Genomic DNA, 24512 nt, shown 5'->3' on the forward strand with positions numbered 1-24512 from the left:
TGGGGGTGGATGTTGGTGACACAACATTCATATTTTTTCCTATGACAGAATTTCTTCTGGGAGCTTGTATTTTTTTTTTTTTTTAATTTACTTAAATGGAATCATTCATTTATGCACTGAAGATATTAGGCTTTCAGATTTTTATAACAATTTCATTTAGCAGAGGATCTTAAACAATAATATTAAATAACTTAACATTATGTAGATTGGTTAATGGTCATCTGTACAAACTAATGAGGTGTTATGTCATTATTGTTGTTTTACCTATGATGTCAGTATTTGCCGTCTTATGCTTTGCTTTAATTGTACCACACTCTGTTTTAGTTTTTATGCATGTGATACTGTAAACCACCTCGATCAAATTCCATTGCAGAGTGCGGTATTCAAAATTTGTTAAATAAAATAAATATACTTAGGATTTTCTTTCAGCTGCATTGCTAATCCATCATCAGTTTCACTGACACAAGTAGTGTATGTCTTCCAAAGTGAAGCCAGCACCTCCAAAGAAATAACGTCCCAAGAAAAAGGGAGACTGATACAAACTGCACTAAAAAAAAAAAAAAAAAAGTGAAAACCTGCCTCTAATGGACATGCCTATAATTCTAGAAGCATCAATCATTTATCCCTTGGAATAAGGGTCATTCTTTTTTTGTATTTTTTTATAGCTGATAAAACAAAGTAGCCATTTTAAAGCAGATGCAATCAAATACAATTATGCTCCTAGCTGTTGATTATGTTGTCTTTAGAATTATAACTCAGTGTTTTTCCCCCTTGCATAATGTAATAGTTGTTCCATAATGTAATTAGCAGCAATACAAACATCAGGTTTGAGAGGCTGGCATGGGGCATGTGTGTTTATCTGAAAAAAAATATAAAGCATAGTGCTGAAAATATAGTATTTTACTTTTAGGGGCCAATTTTAAAAGCAGCACACGTTCAAATGGAAACTCCCTCTGGTGTGTGTGTTTGAAAGGCTGGCCAGCCATCGCCAAGGCTACTACTTTACACCTGCTTTGCAGCAGATGCAAAGTCCATATCATAAATAACCCAGGGGGATTTCAAAATGGAAATCCCTGCACATTGTCTGCCAGCTGTGTCCTCCCCCTGGCCCCTTGTGATGGAGGTAAAAGTAACCATGCTGTAAAACGGCACAGGTGCTTTGACTCGCAGAGGGAGAGGGCTGCTTTTAGTCTTCAGTTTTTCCCCCAGATATAATGGCTTAGTAAAATCCTCAAAATCCACATGAAACCCTTCTAAAATGTGAAAAAATATCAGTATGTCTGAAAATGTAACTGAATGAATTCAAATGTATTGGGTTTTTGTTTTTATGCACAACAAATCGCCATATAAGGCTGACTGGGAAGGGAACAAGTGATATCAGGGAGGTGCTTCATATTGAATAAAGTTTAAATGCTTTTTAGCACACTTTATTAAAGCTAAAAAACAAAGGTTTGGAACGCTGTCCCTTTAAATAACTCTAGCCTCCTGACAGAGGCAAAAACAGGCATTCTTATCCCTTCATTCGTTTATTCAAGGAATTAAAAATCCAAGTCTTGCCTTAGTAAAGTTGTCCTCTTAGAAGCAAGACTGTGGTCTTATTGACCTGGAATTCAGCTTTGGGTTGCTGTCAACTGCTTGTGTTTAACAGCTTTTGCTGGGTTTTTTTTTTGTTTGTTTTTTTCCCACAGGAAACATTGAAACAAAACTCAAGGTAGCAGAGTCTGCTACCTTGGTAGCAAGTGTGAGGAGTCAACTACAGTGCTATTCTTTTTTTACCAAAGCAATCTCTCTCTCTCTCTCTCTGGTCTTGTAGAAGTCAGCAAGCCCTCTGCTTTCTGTCTCTGTCTCTCTCAATACAGAAGCTTCTGTTTTGGTTTTTTTTTTAAGTCATTTTTGAATTAGTGATACAGTTCACCTGACCACAGGTGCCGGGGAGTTCTAAATCCACCCACTTCCCATAATTCCGTGCAAGTGACCCATTCTTGTTAGGCAGTAGGAATAATGATAGAGGCCTCCCTGAGTCTGATTTTCACTTTCCTACTATTTATTGCCTGTAGCATCAGAGCTCGTAGTATGTTAAACCCTTAGGCTCCCTGTCACAGTTATCTATCAATCTGCCAATAGCTAACATTGCTAATCTGTATTATTAAATAAGCTTATAGGAATCTGAAAATAATTTTTTTTAAACTAAACAAGTTTGGAGACAACCTGTTTAAATGTTGTTTGGGCAGTCGCGACTAGGCCATCGTGGGAGGGGGGGCCAGCACACCCAGTCATAACAAGCACAGCACTCAGTACACCACAGTCAACCACATAATAATGGATAATAATAATAATAATAATGCAGCTTTATTATAACAGTAAAGGGCAATACAGTAATAATACCCAAGTACTTGAGCGGCAAGAAAGATCTTATCGGGACAGAAGGTATAGAAATTGCACGTGTTATATCACCTCTGGACCCTGGACTCTCGCTGCTGGCAAGCAAAGCCCTGTCCTTCTGAGAGGCCCCTCCATTGAACATTATCGATCAGAGTGCCAAGCGCAAGCAAGCAGACTGCCCTAACGGACAGGGGCATCCGGTCTGATGCTGTACTGGGGCCACACCTGATGGCAGACCCAACAGTATAAATGTGACAGAAAAAAAAAAGAAAAGGGTGCATGGGGTGGGGGTAACCTGCATGGAATGGAAGTTGCTACTCTATAAACAGAAGCCTTGATGCTTTCGGTGCAACTGCAACATCGCTGACCCCTTGGGAGGGAGGGAAAAATGGGGAGTTGGACTCAGGCAATCAAAGCGGGCCCCAGCTTATACAGTCTGTGGTAGTCGTATGCAGACCCAAGGGAAGAAGCACAGGACTGCTCCTACAGCCAAAATAAAAAAAAAAAAAAAAAGCACGCCAATCAGCACTGTCTGAATTTTCAAGAAGGCTCCTCACCCAGTAAAAATGTTGCTAGCAGTAATTTTTTATGGATTTGACAGTTGCTTGGTTTCAATTGTAAGCATTACTGCCCTTATCATAAGGCTTTGGGGATAACTGCACGGAGCAGCAGGTACTACCCTTAAGAGAAACATGGGGATAACCTGCATGGCAAGGCAGATGCTACTAGAAAAAGCTTACTGGCAGACTGGATTGATCATTTGGTCCTTTTCTGCTGTCATTACAATGTTACGTATGCTACTATATTACTATGCTCCTCCTCCGCTCATTTGCGGCCTTCCCTGCCAGTCCTGTTCCTCCTAGCCACATCTGACCCTCCCCATCTGAGCTATTGCCCCTTTTCCCCGATGATGTGGCTGAGGTGCTGTTGTCCCCAGTGACATCATCGTGCCTCACAAGGCCTGGCTCAGTCCTACTGACTTGCTGCTCCATCCTCCACTGCCTGGAAACCCGGGTGAGATGAGTCGGACCCCCAGGCTTCACCAGGTTATCCATGGCGTCTGCGCACCTGGTCCAGCACCATGCCTTTTTTTTTCTGTTGTTCTTGCTTCCAAAGCATTTTGCTATATTCACAATGTACAGAAAAGTAGTTTGGAAACCGTTGTGATGGTATTTAACTTAATGACGGTATAGAAATTTTTTTAAATAAATAAATATGATTTTTAATTTAATTAGGGGTAGGCAACACTGGTCATCTAGTGTTTCAAACAGGGCTGTTTTTCAGGATATGCACAATGAATATGCATGAGATATATTTCAAAATAAAGAAGGCAGTGCATGCAAATAAATGTCGTGAATATTTATTGTAGACATCCTGAAAACCAGACTGTTTTGTAGCACACGAGGACCAGAGTTGCCTACCCCTGAGCTGTCATTGTAGTGCTTGCTTAAAGTTTTTGATTCCAAGTTACCTTAAAATTGATACAAAACTATAACCGATACTAATAGAAGCCTTTTGCAGATTGCAATATCTTTTACTGGATCAACATAAGAATTATCCAAAGATGATGTATGTGAGCTTTGACTGCATAGGTCCTTCCTTCAGATGTGATCTAGAAGGAGTGTATATCATCTTCAAAGCTTATGCACAGCATCCTCTTTGGATGGTTCTTTTGTTGATCTGTTAACTGGAATCTCATTTTCTCTGTGTCCATTATAGCTGCATCAGAATGTTTAATCTGTTCATCTGCCATCTTTTCTAATGCCATTTTTGCTGCCAGCAAAGCAAATACATTTAATAGAGATGATCTGAGAGGTTTTTTTTTTGTTACCAAAGCCAACTCACTGTTTATCAATGCATAAAGTAGTGCTATATTAGTCCACTTGGCTTCATAGAAATAAAAGTTACTAAACATCGTGTAGGCAATATCTTTTTAATGAACTAAATACATTTGTGACTTAGCTTTTGAGTGGGATACTCCCTTCATTAAGGCAATGCAGAATGAGCTATGGATGATGATGACTACTGAATTTATAAGTAAATTATAGGTTGCTTTACAGTGGTGTGTTTTCAAGGCTTTGAACCAAAAGACAGGGAGTAATGCCTCAAAATACTAAACGAATACTTACAATGAAAAGTTATGACCCTAAAATCATCTGCAAGCAAACTGCATCTTCACTTAAAAGTCTAAAGAAAACCTAGTATAGTACAAAGTGAAGAACCAGAAAGCAGGTACTCCTTGTTGTAATATAGAACTTGGTGCTGGAAAAACTAAGATAAATTATAAGAGACTTACAACCACTACTACTGGAGGATGAATCGCTGAAAAAAATATTCCCTGCTCCTTCAGTTCATCCATGCCAGCATTTACCTAATGTGAAACAAAAGCAAGCAAAACATAAGCTTCAAATAAACTGCAAAAGAAGAAAATGGCACAAAACCCTGCATACCAACCTTCAGACTGTGCCAGCACAGGACCCCACAGATACCCACATGGGAAAGACATTTAACATAAGGTGTTCACATTCATGCTGTCCTCTATTAATGTAGCATGCATTATCCAATGCAGAAAATATGAAGAGAAAAGCTGAATTAGTGAATTGGGTTAGAAGTTTAGACTCATGAGAAACAGAGAGAAGAGCAAACTGACACTCCCAGTGAAGGAACATTTTTCCAGGCCAGACCACTACATCAATGATCTTACAATCCAGATACTAAAAGGATAAATCAAACTATCCAAGAATATAGGGCATTCAAAATTAAAATGATTGAGCCTTTTGAAACGAATGAAGACAAATTTATCAGAGTTACTGGTTTCCTCATCCAGACATGGTCTTCCTATAGCTCCTAATTATGCTTTTTATCGCCCTCTTGTTTTCTGAATCCTTTCCAAACACATCCCTCCACCATTCCTTTACAACTATTTCCACCTTTGAAAACAAACACTACCACTGTCTTTCAATCTGTAGTTTACTCGTATATTTGGGTAACATCTGTAACTCATTTTGTACTGACCTCATGAAGGGGAATATTCATTAGCCCTGGATAGCTAGCCACAAATGTATTGTTAGTCCAATAAAAAAAAATATCATCCACAACTTGGTGTTTTGAGCTTTATTTCCACAGTTCATCAAGAAATCTTATTTTAGTTTTGTGCTTCTGAATATGCCACTGTAACTATTATTTATTTAAAATTATTCTTTTGGCAGATCACATCGTGCCCTCATAAATGTTTGGATTCCATCTGTCTTTCTTCGTGGCAAAGCTGGAAGTGCCTTTCATGTGTATCAGGTGAGAACCTTTAGCTTCAGAAAGAGCCACTGCAAGGCGGATATTGTCAGTGCAAGAATACTGAACGCTATGACAGACAGTTAACAATGAACAGTTCCTCACACAAGCAAGAATTCCACTTCTCTGTAGCCAGTCTCTCAGACAGTATCTGCAGGTTCTTTGATTATTTAAAGATGATTAGTTTGTAAGTATTATAACTTTCGTTGATTGCCTTGGGCTATAGTGAAAAGTAGGCCTTTACTTTTGAAAGCACTTTCTTGATATGCACTTTGTTCATAACTTCCGGAGAATACGTGATTTCGTTGTTCATCAATAGCTTTCGTACAAAGAGCAGCCAAGTTTCATTCTTATTTGCAAAAATATCTTCTCAAACATTGGTACACCAGATGAGGACTCTTGTTTGTTTTCTTTCTTGTTTTTGATTTTTTTTTTGATTTTCTAATTATTTGATAGGTACTTAAAGAGATTACAGGGCTCAGCAAACAAATTTCCAGCAAAGACTTGGGGGCAATTTTCAAAGTGTCTGCTTTGCTGCAAAGTCCGCACTTGCCATTACATTTCAAAGGGAAAGTACTCAAATGCTTCTTCCCTTTGGAACTTGCCAACGGCACAAAGTACCTGTGGACTTTGCATTTGCCTTTTGTCCGGGTTGATTTCTCAAGGAATATAGCGCAGATACAATTGAAAATACAATCTATCTGTGCTGTTTTCTAATCCTGCCCAAAACACATCCCTGTGACTGCCTCCCTCAAATGTGGCTAAAAGTGTCCGTAACATAGCAGATAATGGTAGATAAAGACCAAAATGAAAATAGTCCATCTAATCCGCCCGGCAGGTATACAGGGTTTTACCAATCCCTTACCTTCTTCAGGGTTGTAACTGCCACTCCATGCAGGTTACCCTCTCGCCTTCTTGTTCAGGATTATAACTGCTGCACTGCACAGGTTGCTTCCATACAAAAACGTTACTACAGGTTACCCTAGTGCTTCATTTCTGTCCTCTTGCCACTAGGGATTCTCTCTGCTTCTCCCTTGACCTTTTGAATTCTGTCACTGTTTTTTGTATTCCCCAGTGGTTGCCTTGCTAAGATTTGGTCTAGATGTTATATAACCAGGTCACCACAACTTGTTGAGAAAAATGTACTTTTTTCTTTTCTCCCTCAGTGATGCATAGCGATTGTTAAGCATTGACAACACTGCAGGCCCGCTCATGGAGTAATATCTCCGAATAGAGATATTGGCAGGAATGATCCTCAGTCAAAAGCCCAGGGTATGCCGAGTATGTTCGCAAGTCTCTCAGATTTGCTGCACGTTCCTTCCATGATTCTTGCATTATGTTGAAGAGAGATTTTTCAGAGTCCATACGATGTACTTTGTACAGGCGACATGTCTAGATATGCCTGGAAGTTCTTTTCAATCAGGCCAGAGGTACCCAATACATTTAAGGCAGTTTCTGTATCTTTCTGCCATTATTATTATTATTATATTTTTTTTGCTCTCTGATTGCATTATTCTTTCCCTCCAAACAATGCACAGAATATTCACTTGATACTGATGCTTCTATCAGCAATGCTGTGCTTTTGCTTTTCTGCTTTACCACAATATTTATTTATTTTATTTATTTAAAAACTTTTATATACCGATTTTCACGGAGAGTATCCGACCAAAACGGTTCACAAGTTCAATTTATAACAAGGCAAAAATAATTAAAAAAAAAAATATCTAGTGTTCTTGCATCAAGCATTTTATCTGTTGGAATAGGAATGGCCCAGGTGATCACAGCTTCTTCATTCTCAACAGTTGTCTTGGGGTCCTGATCTCAGTGACGATATTATTTTTACACCGCTTCCACTGGATAAGCTGTGCCATCTTATTCTGCCTTTCTGTCATTGGCACAAGACATCCAGCAACGAGGTGTGTAACTGTTTCTAGATTTGTTTTACAGAATCTGCATTTATCTGTTTTACCTTTCATTTTCTATGCTGGCTGTGAACCAGCTTATCTGTAATCCACTATCCTGTGCTCCAGTTATCAATCTCACATGTCTAGGCTTAAGCTCACTTGTCCTTAGCCGATCCTGAATCGGTATTGATCCAAGTGGGATTTCTGAAGCAACTCTTTTATTTTTTTATCCACTCTCTGTTTTTGCCAGTTGGTTATCCTTGTTTGCTGGTCAGATTCGTTAAAGAGTTTGCTTTTCTATTGTTTTGTGAATTATTTTGTATCTTTCTCCTCATGTGCTGTTAGATTCTATCAACAGTAGCTGAATGTAATCCACTTTGAAGTATCATGAAAGGCAGGATATACATTTAAAAAAAATGTATTCTCATTCTTTCCAGTCACCAAAAAAATCATCCAAGCTTAAGAATGGAGATCAATTTTGGCCATCCACTTTTCTACTTAAGCACTTTTTGAGTACTGGGATCTTTATATGCTGTCAGGTGTGCTTGAAGGCCTATAAGATCTTTATCCCAAAATTATAAAAGAATATGGGAATTGCAAGTTGATTGATAGTTTACATCTTATTTCATTTGTTAAAGCACTTTTCAAAATCATTTTCAGTCTCCTATAGTATTCTTTACTGTTTTTTATGTCTATAACTTGTGCTGAATTGTTGCAACTTCATAGATATTTATATATGCTTTCCTGCTGAAGTTATTTTATGCTATGGTCTTCAGAGAGATGTTTTCAGTTTTGTTTAATTTTCCTTCATGAAAAGGTGCCCCTTTTACAGAGCATTCCCTGAAGAAGGCAAGGGACCATTTTCAGATGCTGCAGATGAGGGGAAAAACTGGCTATAGGTCCGGATCAGGATTTTCTGGGAGGGACAGCAAAATTATAAGGCCCAAGGGGATCACACTTATTTTTCAATAAACACACATCATGTTGTTTTCCAAAACAAAGCATCCTTCACTGATGTTTAAAAATTAAGTGAAGCAGTGCAGAAGTCCAAAAGACCAATAGAGCGACAGTCCTAAGTAGTTAGTTGAGAAAAATCACAAGAAGTTAATTTCTCATACTGCTTGAGTGATACAGGTGGGAATTGGATTTCTGATTGTTCTCCATGTTCCTTTTCTCCCCAGAAACTGGTCTAAACCTGGAACTGTGTTTCTTCTCAAATAACAAACATTATTTCTATACCTGAGTGTTACAATCAGTCTTCCTTTCCAGTGAACTAGGGTTATGTCAGTTTCCAGAAAGCTATTGTAGAGGTGTCCCTCCTCTTACTCATGTCAACCTTGAAACACTGCAGACAGGGAAACCCAAAAGTAGAGGGAGGAAATCTCTCTTTTCTCTCTAGGAGACTGGCGAGTATATACGATCCTAAGAAATTCTGTGCTGGGTCAGACTAAGGTCCATTGAGCCCTGCATCCTGTCTGATGGTGATCAGTCCAGGTCACAAGTATTCAGCAAATCCCTAGAGATAGATCTTTTTCTTGTTAGTCACTTCCAAAGATAGTAAGAGCTTTCTTTGGTCTCCCTGGCTAATAATCGGGCCGATTCAGTAAAGTCCGCGGGAGAGCGGACGAACGCCCGCTCTCCTGGCGCGCGCACAGGCCACTCGCCTGTGCACGCGATACAGTATTTAAATTAGGTGGTGCGGTAGAAACGGGCAAAAGGAGGCGCTAGGGACACTAGTGCATCCCTAGCGCCTCCTTTTAGACTGGAGTGGCGGCTGTCAGCGGGTTTGACAGCCGACGCTCAATTTTGCCGGCGTCGGTTCTTGAGCCCGCTGACAGCCACGGGCTTGGAAACCGGACGCTCAATTTTGCCGGCCCATTTTTAAATTTTTTTTTAAAACTTTTTTTTACTCTTCGGGACCTCCGACTTAATATTGCCATGATATTAAGTCGGAGGGTGCACAGAAAAGCAGTTTTTACTGCTTTTCTGTGCACTTTCCTGGTGCCGGCAGAAACTAGCGCCTACCTTTGGGTAGTGTCTAAATATTAATTTCTTAAAGTAAAATGTGTGGCTTGGCTGCACATTTTACTTACTGTATCGCATGTTTTCCTCCCCTTACTGAATAAGGGGTAAGGGAAAACGCACGTCCAAGGGCAGGTTAACAGTGTGCTCCGTCAGAGTGCACTGTACTGTATCGGCCTTAATGTGTTATGGACTTTTCTCCCAGGTACTTGTCCAAACCTCTCTTAAACCCGCTATGCTAATCACCTTTACCATGTAACCCAGCAAAAGGTTCCACAGCTTGATTGTGTGCTGAGTGAAAGAGTACGGTCTTCAATTTCTTTTAAATCTGTTGCTTGTTGGTTTCATAGTGTCCCCATGTTGTATTATTATTTGAAAGAGTAAATGACTGTCTTTTATTTACCACTTCCACCCAGTTCATGATTTTATAAACTTCCATCATGTCCTCTTTCAGCCCTCTCTTTTCCAAGCTGAAGAGACCTGACCTGCGTAGCCTCTCTTCGTAGAGGAGCTATTCCATGCCCTTTATCACTTTTGTGGCCATCTGCAGTTTTTCTAGCTTTGCTATGCCTTTTTTGAGATGGGCAACCAGAACTGTAGAGAATACTCACGGTGCTGTCACACCATGCATCAATAAAGAAGCAACATATTTTATTCCCAATTCCTTTTCAAATCATTTCTAACATTCTACCTGCTTTTTTGACTGCCACTACACACTGAGCCAAGGATTTCAGTGTGTTGTCCATAAAGTTTCCAAGGTGGTGACTCCCAATACAGGACCCAACATTCTGCTGGGATTATTTTTCCCTATGTGATTCACTTTTCTCTTTTCCACATTAACTTTCATCCGCCATTCAAATACCCAATGTCCTAGTCTCTCACAAGGTCCTTCTGTAGTTCCTTAGAATTAGCTGCCATTTTAACAATTTGGAATAATTATGTCATCTGTAGATCTGATCACCTTACTTGTCGTTCCTTTTTCCAGATCATTTTTGATTATGTTAAACAGCACAGATCCCAGTACTAATGTTTGTGGTACTCCACTAATGACCTTTCTCTATTTGGAAAACTGACCATTTAGTCTTACCCTCTGTTTCTGGTCTTTTAAACAGTTACCAATCCACTGAAGGACACTGTAGGATACTTCTATCCCATGACTTTGTATTTTCCTAAGGAGTTTCATATGGGAGACTTTGTCAAATGCCCTCTGGAAATCTAAATACACTGTGTCAACTGGCTCATCTTTATCTATATGTTTATTTACACCTTCAAAAAATTGTTAAAGATTAGTAAGGTGATTTCTCTTTGCTAAAACCATGTGGCTTCTTCCCCATTAATCCATGCCTATCTATGTGATCAATTAATTTGTTTTTAAGATTAGCTTCTATCATTTAGTCTGGCACCAATGTCAACCTCACTGGTCTTAGTTTCCGGGATCACCCAAGAGTCCTTTTTAAAAATTGGCATTACAATACAGTAGCCCTCTGCCTATCATTTGCTCCTCTCAGCCAATGACTCTCCCTAGTGCCTCATGGAGACAGCTTTAATCATTTTAGACAGAGACCCGCCCTTTTTGCGATGGGCCAGGAAAATTAAATAAAAAATAGTTTATACTCTTGGAACCTCCCATTACTGAAATGTTCCTTACTTTACCCTATAGTGAAAGCTTAAACAAACTTTCGGTGGAATAAAGGAGGGCAGTTTTCAGCCATGCAGTTTACACTGGTAAAGGCTATTTATCTGAATAAATCGCTTTGAAAACCACCCTCTGTATATGCAGAGTTCACAGAGTAAAATATTTGTATGGTATTGATAATAACATAGATACCCATTTGATGCTCATTGTAAGCGTGGTCTTGCGTCACCCTTACAAAGACTGCCAGGGAGTTTAGTGAATGCTCACAAATTTAAAGTATTAGCTCATTGATCCCACTCTTTGCATCTTTTTATTTATGTCCAGTATTGCCACTTCTCTCATCTTGCAGAAGTTATGCTGAATCTTGTTCTGGTTTCTGTCCCACTGGGTATAATTAGTTTCAGCATTTAAACTTATCTATGCAGAAACATCAGGACTTTTTCATTTTATAAATGCTCAGTAGAGCATGATAGAAATCTTTAAAGATAGTACAATCATGTAGCCAATAAGCATTTAGTTCGGCATCAGACTTTCTGCCTAAAGACAGTTGGGGATCTTCACGTTGGAACAAAACCTTTACAGCATATGCCATTAAGTCAATTTTGAAACCATCACGAATACTGAATATACATTTTAATATGTTCTCTAGATATCGAACACCCAGCTGTTCAGTGTCTTTTTTTATTCTATGACAAGAATTATGGTGTGTTTTATTCTAGGTCAAAAGTTAAATTTAGCAACTAACCCCTATTGCTTGATTTGTCATGTTATTAGAGAAAGTTTTAAAATACACATGTTTTTCTCAATGGTACCACATTTCGTTTACAACTACTTGTGTTAGAGGTCAAAAATAAAAGCGCATAATGGTATAGTTTCATGAGTGTTTGACAAGAAGTAAATATCAAAGGAATATATTTTATCGCACATAGCTGAGCAGCTGAGATATCTGACTAGTTTTACCTGTATATTTTTAGGACAATTTTCAGCTGCAACTTAGCCATTTAGGGAAAGATATTACTGGTGGGCATGTTTTGGATGAGATTAGAAAATAGTGCGCACAGATTGTATTTTCAAATCTACACTTGTTAGCTGGGTATAATATAGCTGCTGAGACTCTGAAAATTTACTCTGATTGGACAAATAATACCCCTCTCCCCAGCACCTCTGTAGATCAGCCCTCTTGCAGTTTCTGATACCCCCTCTTCCTCTGTTTGGCAACCCAATCCCCTTATAGCCCCCCAATACCCCTCCACTCAGCTCCATCTTCAAAATGCCATTTCCTCCCATCTCATTTTCAATCGTTGAGGTTTCAAAATGCCACCTTCTCCTTAGATTTCCATACCAATGACTAAAGGTTCCAATTGTCTCCCTTTGGAACCCTCTCGTGATCACTAAAGATTCCAGAGGTTTCCCTCAGAACCCCTCTCAATCAACCAAAATTCCAAATATTTCCTCTTGGCTAAAGCTTCTCAACCCCTTTCCCAGACCAACTTTCTGCTTAAGATTCCAGAGTGTCCCCATCTTTACCGCAGGTGGGATATGAGACCTCTGCTGCCAGCACTGTAGCCCACTGCCAAGTGGTGCCACCTACTGTGATATATTTGTAAACTTGGACGATTGAGATGGGGTGTGGGAAGAGACATTTGGAGATTTGTGTCTTTTGAGAGGTTTCTAAATTTCCTCCCATGAACAAATTCCATCCTCAGGGCTTTCTACTTTTAGAGTGGCTAAATTTAGCCACTCATCCCCATGCAGTTTTCAGAGTGATCAATATGAGGTCAATATTTAAATGATCTAGATGGCTAGATCATTTAAATATTGACCTCGTGTACATACTAACTCACTAGTTTGGAAGAAGGTTCTTGTTTTATTTGCTGTACTATTTTGCACAAATTTTATATTTTATTGTTGCATTTGATGATTTTTGTTTTTATGCTGTATATAATTTTTATTCTAAACTGCCTAGGGGTTGCCATGAGGTGATTATATGAAATCTAAATAAATAAATAGGAAAGAGAAAAATTGTTTGGGCTTAGAATTATTTTTTTCCATTTTTGCCTCTTCTCAGTTTTAAACTTGTCTCAGTTTAGTTACTTTATTTTAATGTATTTGTTTATTATTACTTATGTTTGAGGCTTTTGTACTTGTTTGCTTAATTATTTGATTCTTATGGTAAATTGCTTTATCACTTCAGAAAGGCAATTAAGTTTTAATAAACCAAAACTAAATTAAATTATTTTAAAATTTAAAACCAAGTATTGTGACCAAATGATGGCTATTCTAAAGTGAACATTAATCTGCTAATCCATTGACTTTATTTCTCTATGGTAAAGTGCCTAAGAGTATCCCATGTATGATCTGGGATGTCATAATCTGATGAGAGCAGGAAATTAAAATGCTCTCATATTTTTCAGCCAGATAAACATCAGCCTTTACTTCCCAGCTTCTTCCATTTGATCAATTGTTGTGCTAAAGGCGTAGAATGAGATTAATCCTGTACTGAATATGGCTTTAAGATTTTAGCAAGAATTAGCTGTAAGCTGTGATAGAATAGAATGATAAAAAAATACTTTGTTCTTTTCTATGCATGCATGATACAAATGTGTACACAGTGTTATTGTTTAATACTGTAAGGGTGGTCACCACCACTGATACAGCTGATGGTTTCTACAGCTGGCTATTCTGTTGCAGTTCAATTACATATACAATTATGGCTGGGTATGTATTTACATAAGCATTAGACCCGCATTAGCTATTCAGTTACAGTTAGATATGATTTGTGTGTTGCATGATAATTTAGGATAAAGATATGTTCTCATTGGGGGCAATATTCAGCTGCTAAGCAGCTTGGCTTGTTAGCTGAATAAACATATCCAGCTAACTAGGCATGTGTATTCAGGGTTGTGGTTGCGCAGCTGAATATATACGGCTATCTTAGTTACTGTCATGGATGGGTGAGGGGTCTGGGGTAGGTGTGTACATACTGGCTAGATCGTAAACCTTGGATGGGTGGGGAATTTGCGGATTTTTTAAATTGGTAATGGAAATGGTGGGCTGAGACATGTAATCATACTTTACAGGATTTGAGGGGTGGCAGATGCAAGGCCAACAGGACCTCAGCTACAATTTGGAGAAGGGACCTAGAGAAATGGGCCACAGACCACTTTATATATTTTATTTTTTCCTTTTACAGATCTATACTTAACTGAATAGCTTTGAAGATATACGATTAAGGGGTAGATTTTCAAAGGCCAGTGCGAGCGTCCATGTGCGCATGGTGATTTTATAAACCCCCCCCCACGTACATTGCGGGTGGGTGGAGTCTCACGCACGCAAGGGGGGGGGGGATTTGAAAAAAAAAAATGTGCGGCAACGCGATCAGGCCTACACCAGTTTTCTCCCAGTCTGCTCCAATTAAGAAGCGGTGTGGGAGGGAACTTTCCTATCCCCTTACCTAGCCTTCCTCATTTTTCCCCTCTCCTCCCTGACCCCTTACCTGCTCCTCCGAGCAGGAGTAAGTTCCTGTATTGGAAGATACACACTTGGCTGGGCCATTTTTTAAATGTGCTCGGCGCACACACGGCTCGGCCACGTGCATATCCCGCGCTTTTTGCACGCACTGGGCTTTGAAAATTTGGGCTTAAGTAACTAGTTTTCCAGCCACACAAGGCCACATAACTTCAAAATCTAACTGGCTATATTCAAACATAGCCGGTAAGGTTTTTTGTTATCTGGCTGTATGTAGCTGGATATATTTAGGTTGGTATATTCAGCGGGACGTTTCTCCTGCTGAATATATGGGACAAGTTATCCAGCTAACATTTGCCAGTTAACTTGTCTACTACCCGGCCTATTCAATATGGACCTCTACATAACATAAAATATATACCTGTTCAAGAACGTTTTTCTTTTCTACATGTTGGATATAACAAACACAACCTTCATTTTTCCATGCAGTTTTTCTTTTTTGCATTATCGATGCCTGTAACTGATACCTTGCTTCTCTGCATTAAACCTCTGTATATGAAAAATGATATACTTGGTAATGATCTTCCTATTTATGGAGCACCAGATACAGAGCCTGTATTCCCAAACTGCTCTGGATTTAATCTTCATGCTGCAGTAGTTTACGCTATTGCTCATGTTTTCCTCCTAAGCACACAAGAAAAGAAAATTGTAGTGCAGTGCTGCAGTGTTTGGTTAGCAAAAAGAGCTGTGGATGTTTGTGAAGATTGAGTATTGAACATGCTTCTCATTTTTCACAGAAAAATCAAGGACAGCATCCTGAAAAGCAGGGAGTAGTGGGTTGTTAGACTCAATCTGAAAGGAATTTGAATCTGGCAAGCATTTAGAAATGCAACTTATTATCATGACTGTCCACTGTTTTAGCCTTGTGATCTTTCTAAAGGATTGCTGCAGAGTTTGAAACTTAGACAAGCCATTATGTAAGTTTAAGGAGATTAGTTAGACATTAGATTTTCATGGCTAGTACCATATTAGGTCAGTTATAAGATGGGGGATTTAAAATAAAATTATTCTTATTATTCCTTCATGCCTTTCCCTATGCTCAAGGCGTGTCGCGATATATTGTGCATGACAAAAAAAAACCTACCTTGTCCTATAATGAGAGCTAAGCACTGACTGCCAAAGACTGCTGCTTTAAGCCTCCTGGAGAAGGCCATCCCATCAGGGTCAAAGCCCTCAGCTCAAGTACTCTAGTAGAACCCAGCCCACTAGAGTCAAACATTGCAGCTCCTGGTGGCAGTTTAATTCATTTTTCAACTTATACCTAACTCTTCTAGTCCTTCTAAGGCAGAGGAAGGATAATACTGTATTGGCTTTGCATATAAAAATACTTTCTTATATTGAAGGTTATCTTATAATCGGGCCAATACAGTAACTTTTGGTTACTAATGCATTATTTTTGAATAATTGAACCATTCTGCTACATAATTCTGTTTTTATGACTTATACCTGATGCTGTATTTATACAGTTTGATATCAAGCAAGTTGGTTGGAACACAAATTGTTAATCACCTAAAAATGTCCTTTCTCATCTTTAAAATAACCTTTTAATTGCAACAATATTTTGTCTGTATTAGCAATCATTTCTTCTGGACAGAGCATTTGTTATCAATTGGTACCCTGTCTAATTTAAATTCCTTCATCATCTTCATGTTCAATCTTCTCCTCTAAACTGGTCATTAACTACAATACTGTCTCCAGGTAGGGGATTACTATCATCTGTAACAGCTGATATAGTTATCTAACTGCTTTCTTGCAGCATTTAATTTATTTGATTCTTTTTTTTTTGTTACCTGAATATACATATTTGAGAAAATACAATAAACAGAATATTGAAAGTAATCAAGGAATTTATCATTTGAGACTCTTGTTGACATCTTCAACCTAAATATACTAAGGTACACCTTTTAGTCTGTAGAAGTTCTCTCTTTTTCTACATCATTTCATAATCGCATGATTGGTTGTCGTCTTGGTATTTATTACATGCCATTGTCATTGCCTTCTTGTCAGTGGCACATGTTATAGCAAGGTAATAAGTCTTCAGCAAACCAAAAAGATCGAAAATGGCCATAAATCTTTTGTCCTCTCTGCTAGTTGTGTTTTCCTTATTTGACAATGTTTTAATGTAACTAGTCAATTCCCTGGTCTCTGGTTCCCTGTTTTCTTTAAGGCTTTTCCTGGTGCGAGCCTTCTCTTAGAGATGAATCCTTTGTGGTCATCTCTTTATTTATTTGTTGATTTATGAAACTCTTGTATTCTGCAACTTCCTTGCACTTATCATTCAAGTGTATCAGTGTTTCTCCATAGTCAAGCAGGACATAATTAGCCACACAAGTGGGCTGATACCATCTGACGGCACCAAGAAGGAAGAAGCTATCTTTAGAGCTCAGAAAGACCAAGTGAATCTTTCTGAGCATGTGTTGTCTCCTAATCTTCTTTCTTCCGTTTGGGTGAAAGGATGCAAAATTTGTTTGCTCTTTTCCAAAGCTTCTTGTCATGTTTTTACGGTATCATATTTGTATTTCTCATTTTGTATTTGTTTATTTCTCATTTGTCATTTCTTTTTGTGAATCTCAATGTAAGGTTGAAAATTTTCTTTCCTTAAAAATTTAGTTTGATCTAGCTTTGGCCTTTACCCCAGGGATAAGAAACCATGCTTCAGGAGGTACCCTAAATGTTTCCATAAGATTCATTCTTGACCTTCATGACTGCTGCCTGGAGCCAGCATATGATGTGCTAAATTGCTCAGCCAACACCCTAGGGCTCTAAATAGGGAGGATCATCTACCAAACGTCAAGGGCCAAGTTGACATACCTCTGCGGATACTGGGGTGCCAACCTGATCAACCTTTGGAACAAAGTATCTGAAAGGCACACTTAAAGCAGGAAAGACAATAAACTATAAATGTTATCCGCTTTGAAGTGCCAAAAAGCGTAATATAACTACATGCATAAATAAATAAACTATACTGTTTTCCATGCCGGGGACATACTGCAAGTAATTATCGAATTCCTAAGCAATGTATTCCCACACAATGTTCTGGCCAAGTCTCTGTCAATGACTTGCCTGGGCCATGGCGTTGCGGCTTCAGTGTTGACCAGAGACGGGGTGAGGGCTATTAACGCTGTGCAACGGGTAAGAAGGCTGCTGCTTTTGATCTCTTGGCGTTCAGCACTGGGTCACTGGATGCGTGCCACTGCACATAGTGAACCTATGTGCAGTGGCCAGTGTTGAACTGCCTGCAGTTGTCACATCTCCCAGCCCTTAAACGTGAGGACCTGACCCTGGTGCCGCTGCTGAAGTAGGGTGGGCTATCAATGCCCAATGACCTATGTATTGTCATCTCATCGAGCCAGAGGCCTCCATGATATAGCACTATATCTCTGTCGTACCATGCTCTTCTTATATGTGTATTTCATGTTTTTTGGCAGCAACAGTCTTGTGGTGAGTGAGACATAAACATATATTTGCAGTTTAATAAACTGATCAGAAAATATGGAGTGCAAAACAGTGTACATAGTTTCTGAACTGTTATGTAGAATAAAAGCAAAGCAGTGTCCTCTCAGTAGGAGAGAAAAGAAATATTTGATGTTTTATAAAAAGAAAAATGTTTAACTTTCTTGATAAAGGGTTTTCTTGAGAAAGCTTTTTAGTTATGTTCTTTAAAAAAACTTTTTTCTTTTTTTTGGAAGTACTTAAATAAGCTAATCTTACTTAATTTAACATACAGCAGACCAGAGGCTACTAAATATCACTGATGCTTTTCATGGTGAATTGTTAACCAATATCAGAAATTCTAGTGTAGTTTGAGTGCAATATTAAAGGAAATGAGATTCAAAACTGTACAGTATTGACTAAAGAGCACAATATATCCCTAACATGGTCTCTGTTCCTCAATTTTTGTGACTAAATACATTGCTCCTACATGATAGTTTTAAAAAATTGAATATTACATTTGAAAATTAGTCCATCTGCTCAAGGTAGAAGTATTAAAGAAGCTTTTCAGCAGGCAGCATCCAATTTAAAGTTGCTTAGTTACAAATGAATCCCTGTGGGAATGTAGTTCTGGTTATGCAGAGCCCTACACGCTTTGGAGGAAAAGTAATATTTAAGTAAAAAAGTAATAATTACTGGGCTTCTTCCTTGGTTCATGCTCCTGGTAACCCAAGCCCCTGGTGGGACTTGACAAGAGAAGTTTACCCTCTGAAATGTTTGGTTTTGTGGACACTTAAGCCACCAGACAATACATTGTTGTTTTACTAAATGTTCAATAAAGTAGCATGGTTGCCATGTTGGATAAGCAGAAATAAAGTAAACCAAAGTTGTAGGTGATACATTCGATTAACTAAAGCACATCTCAGTTTTCGAGAACTAGCTAAATACTTTATCGGTTCAAAGCAGATTGAGCATGTTGGACTGGATCAAGAAAGTATAGCTCTCAAACACTAGTCAGAAGTTTATTAAGTTAGTACAATAAAGACATCGCTTATAACTTTTTGTTAACCATTATTTCAGATGTTTCATTGATAACACCTAGTAGTAGTATAAATATTTAGTGGTTAATAACTTTATTTTATTCATTTATTTATTTATTTTATTTATTTGTTTTATATACCGTCAATCTAAAACAGTCTTAACGGTGTGCACAATTTATATATAAAACCTATATAACATTACAATAAAACAAATTTTGAAAATTAATCAATATAAAACATAAATTATTTGCTACATAATAAAATAAAATTCAAATAAAAATAAAATACAAAAATTATAACTAATATGGTAAAATTATAGATTTAAACTTGAGAAATAAAATAAAACCAATATTCATGGTAGGATGACTGCTGCTGTTCTTTTGTGGTTTATAAAAAAAAAAAACTTAAGATTGGATATTGAAATATTGCTTGGATATTTTTCTGACTCCTCCCACTTTCCTGTCTTCTCTCTCCTTCCTTAATAAGTTAAAGCCAGGGATGACTATATCCCAGTAATGTGACTCTGTGAACCATGTTTCTGTAACAGCAATAATGTCCAGATCTGCTTCCACCATTAGAGCCTGCAAGTCTGGGATTTTATTTTCTTTCAAGAATGCTGCCTAAATAAATAAACTGTAGCTTTATGCCATTTGTCAGGTGCCAGATTTAATTTGCAAGCAATGAGTTAGTACTGGTCCGAGCTGTATTATTTTATCTTGAAAGGCAATGATTTTTGTGCATTAATGTAGTTGCTGTTATTTACAAGGCTCCTTTCCATATTTGCTTCTCTAGTATCCAATATGCATTGTCCTCTAGTATTTTTCTTTCTCCCTAGGCCAGGGTTCCCAAACCTGTCCTGGGGACCCCACAGGATATCCACAATGAATATGCATGAGATAAATTTGCATGCCATGGAGACTCAATATATACATATATATCTCATGCATATTCATTGTGGATATCCTGAAAACTGCTGTGGAGTCCCAAGATTAGGTTTGGGAAGCCCTGATCTAGAGCAAATACACTCTTGTGCAAAGAGAAAATGCATCTTCCTATAATTTAGATTAATCAGCTAATGTTGCTGTTAGAGCCAGGTACTCAGCAATTTATTTTAAAAAATACTCCTAGGAAAAAAATTTGCTGAATTGAGTTATTTTCAATAGCAAGAAAATATGTAGTTGCTTTGTAGAGCTCATTTGTAACATTTAACTTCATATAAAGTAAAAGTACAATTTATTATTGATTTTTCGAAACAATGATAAAATAACCTGTGCATCAAGTTACTAAAATAATTGTCCTTGCATCAAGAAGTAGCCCTTGTCTTTTAGAAAATGAATATAATTGGGAAGCTGTTTTTCAAATTGTGTATTAGCTAATTGAAATGGATCATTTCTACGCATGTATTACGTCTTTCCATAAAAAAAGCTTTTGACATACATGGAAATGTTCCTTTGTCTGCACATATTGGATTAAAGGGATCATTAGCCTTCAGGTTTTACATCAAACATCTACTGAATTAATTTTTTTTTTTTTTTGCTTTTGCAATGCCCCTATGACTTACCTTTGATCATTTCAGTAAGCAGGAGAAATGTTTTAATTCAGATTTAAATGATTGAGATTTTGAAGCAGTACATTACTAGATAGATTTATTGTCCCCTTTTTATTATTTGAATGTAAGACATACATTATTTAAGTGAAAAGTCCTTGTTGTGTCCTATCTTTCCTGGATAATTTAAGCTTGGCTTATCTATAAATATGAATGTAGACTTTGTGATCTTCAGTCACTAAGCTAGAACTAGTGTAACCAGGGTAACCATCAACTGATCAGGACCTTGACAAGGCACTACTCAAAAAGCATGCTCTTAACACCAGTATCGAGTGGAAAATTAAAAGCTGCATTAAAGGCTGCAACTTTACTATTATTAACCCTTACATGGGAGTTAATAATACTAATTTATGTAAATGGTCCTTGTGTTGACATGTAATGCACTGTACCTCAAAGTCAACCCCAAGCAAAGTGAGTCATATGAGTGAGCCTAGGTCCAGGCTTACTGGACAGCCTTCCCCAATGTCAACTAGGCTGCCAGCCTCCAGGCAGCCATTCATTGTGTGTCCTTCAACAACTGATGCTGCTGAAACTTAGGCCTCCCTATGCATTTTCCCCTCCCCTGCTATGTTTTGATACTTGCCCCTGTTGCAGCAATGAATTGGTAGGATACATGAAATACATCATAAATACAAGACAAATATGTGATAATTGAACTTCCTAACAGAGTGACTGTTACTTATCTGACGTGTCAAAACATAAAGTAACAGGGTGAGTGGATGGGGAAGTAGCCCAGTTAATTCAAGTGCAGAAGGCAGGAGCCCAAGTGCCTCTTCTCTTTATTCCCGCCTCCTGGCTCCCTTGCCCATGTTTTTTAATTTTTTTTTTTTTTTTGACCCAAGTCAACTTGAGAGGTGTTTACAAGATCGAACAGCCCACTGTGTAATAAACCCCTCAAAGTGGGGAATTTTTTGTATAATTTAGTGGCATCCGGCCATTTATTTCCTGGGTAATGGCAGAACTCTGGATTTCTTTGTAATTTATTTTTCTCTTTGTTTCCCATAATGCTTCTGTACACCTCCTTTTGGGGACTAGCAGTGTAACACATTAAGGTTGATTTTAAAAGCCCAGCGCGCGTATCAGTCAGGGAATGCATGAATAAGTCGGACTTGCACACGCCAACCGCATTTTTAAAAAGTGCCCAGATATGTGTGTAAATGCCAAGGTGCGCACATCTCGAAAACTTCCAAAAAGTGCGTTTCTGTGTTGGGCATGGGCGTTTTAGAGCCTGGCCAAGAGAGGCGTGCACCAAGGTCCCCTGCCACATAACGTTACTTCTGCTAGAGACGAGATGTAATTTTGATCAGAAGTTTAGCTCAATAAATATACTTTTAGTTGTCCTCATTGAATCAATCTTGAAAAGCCAGGTTTATCAGACAAGCCACGCTGATTATTGTATTTCAAGTGCATTTGTGTCCTGCTGTGTTGGCTTAAGTGCCCATATTTCCTTTGGGGTGTGGAACTTTATTATCTTTGCTTATGTAAATGAAAAATTGCACAATCATGTTTAAGGAATAGTGTAATAATTGCACAGTGCCAGCTCTGCTTCCCCTTCTCAATGCCCTTTTGAAACAACTGCCAGAAACCCATACAACTAACAGACAGATCTTCTAGTTGACAGAATCTAAGGTATGTATGAGGAGTGCTTAGCATAAATCTATAAAATTGTAATAGGACAGCATATTTACAAGTAATAATGAAGTTCTGAACTGAGGCGACACTAATCCAAAAAATGGCCGACTGGCAGTTTCATGCATTGACTTTCCTGGTACTGTATGATTTTCCTTGAATTATATAGTGCCCCTTCAATGCATTATGCATCCATTATGCTCTCTATAACAGGCTTCATTTACTAAACAGCAGAGAGTTATGCAGACACTATTTTACTGGAATAATGTGTATATTTCAAGCAAATATTTTAATTTCTACCATTCTCAACACTGTCTAATCTGATTACTTTGCTAAAGAATGTTTCTACATCTGGAATTCGAGATCTGAAAATCTTAGTGTTACCGTTCCTTCTATGCCTTTCTGGTTTTGCATTTAATTTGGAAGAGTCTTGAGCATTACTGACTGCTGTTCGAACCACTAGGCTACTCCTCCACTTCATATATATTATACCTTATATTGCTAAACTCTAAGGGGTCGATTTTAAAAGGCATGCATGTGTCCATGTGCACGCGGTTCCCGGCATGCGCACATGGCCGTGCCAATTTTATAACGTGTGCATATTTTATAAAATGTTTCCCGCGCACACATGCATGCCGGATTTTAATGTATGCATGCGCATGTGTGGGAGGGTGACCTGCTCCACGTGCAAGGGGAGGGAATTTTAGAATAATACATTCGGCAACGCGATCGGGCCTAAACCAGTGCGAACTGGGAGGGAACTTCCCTAACCCTACCCTTCCTACTATTTCCCCTCTCCTCCCCAACCTCTAAACCTATCCTAGCTATCGCCAATTTTTTAATTTTAATACTTCTCCTCAGGAGCAGAAGTAAATTCTGCACACCAGCCTGCTTCTGGCTACACCGGCCTACTTCTGGCTGTCCCTCCCTGCCCCTGTCCCTCCCTGCCCCTGGCCCCTTTCTTCTGGCCCGGCTCATCTGCACGTACTGGGGTTATGTGCATGGCTGGGCCCTTCCTAAAATGCGCTCGGCATGCGCACGGTCCAGCCACGCACGTAACCCCCGGTTTTTACATGCTCAGGGCTTTTAAAATCCGGGCTTAAGTAAGATACAAACTGCAAAAGAGAAAATGTAAAAATCATAACATCAAATACATATAAAATAAAATAAAACACACATTAGAATAACAATAAAATAAACACAATACTAAAAAATAACACACAAAGTTAAAATTACCACAAAATACACAAAATTCCAATACACACATCATAAACAGTGTCTCCTGATTATCAACACTGTGGTATCCTTATTCAAAGCAGATTCCAAAAAAGAGGATCCATCCGAGAGAAATCTCTATTGCATATAACAGCCAATCTGTAATCTTTAAAAGAAGGAAATGTCAAAACACCCTTCTCTTAATTATGCAATATATGCCTAGGGGTATAAAAGGTCAATTTGCACAGATGATAAGATGGACCAGTGTTATTTAAGAATTTGAATATCAGGCAGGGTATTTACATTTTGAATGCCAATTCACTGACACAGAATGTAATTCTTTTAAAACAGGTGTGATATTTTCCCATATGCTTCTGCCAGTGAGTAAGCATGCTGCTGCATTTGGACCAGTTGCAAGCAATATAGCACATTGTGGGCTAAGCCCACATAAAGAGCGTTGCAATAACTGAAATGTGCAACGACCAGGGCCTGAATCAAAGCTCTCAAAGTTGATGTCTCAAACCAATGCTTGATCTTTTTAATATTATGCAGTTGGAAGAAAGCAGTGCTGGGATAACTTTATATGTGATTCTAAATCGAGACTGTCATTTACAATTACTACCAAATTGTGGACTTCCTGATTTAAATTGAAGTTAAACACCCGCCAAGCTGAACATGAAATCATTAGGTGAAGCAGCTATGGGGCAATCAAATTGGCCTTTGATTTTAAGGGGTTAAGTTGCAACTCCCAAATTGCTGCCAGACAATTATTTACATTAACTACTGATTTTTTTCACATCAGGACCCACGTCATCAACAATGACATAAAA

General features: G+C 38.3%; 1 protein-coding gene across 3 annotated transcripts in view; it reads left to right on the forward strand.

The window, feature by feature from the left end:
- The window catches only part of SNX29 (sorting nexin 29), a 464358-nt gene that overhangs the window by 261643 nt on the left and 178203 nt on the right, over window positions 1–24512 (forward strand). For all 3 annotated transcript variants that reach the window (XM_029577102.1, XM_029577103.1, XM_029577101.1), the window contains exon 18: window positions 5592–5673. In XM_029577102.1, the coding sequence (XP_029432962.1) occupies window positions 5592–5673 (82 nt within the window). The remainder of the gene's footprint in view (window positions 1–5591; window positions 5674–24512) is intronic.

The sequence above is a fragment of the Rhinatrema bivittatum genome, chromosome 14 (genome assembly GCF_901001135.1).
Source record: "Rhinatrema bivittatum chromosome 14, aRhiBiv1.1, whole genome shotgun sequence".
Taxonomy (NCBI): domain Eukaryota; kingdom Metazoa; phylum Chordata; class Amphibia; order Gymnophiona; family Rhinatrematidae; genus Rhinatrema; species Rhinatrema bivittatum.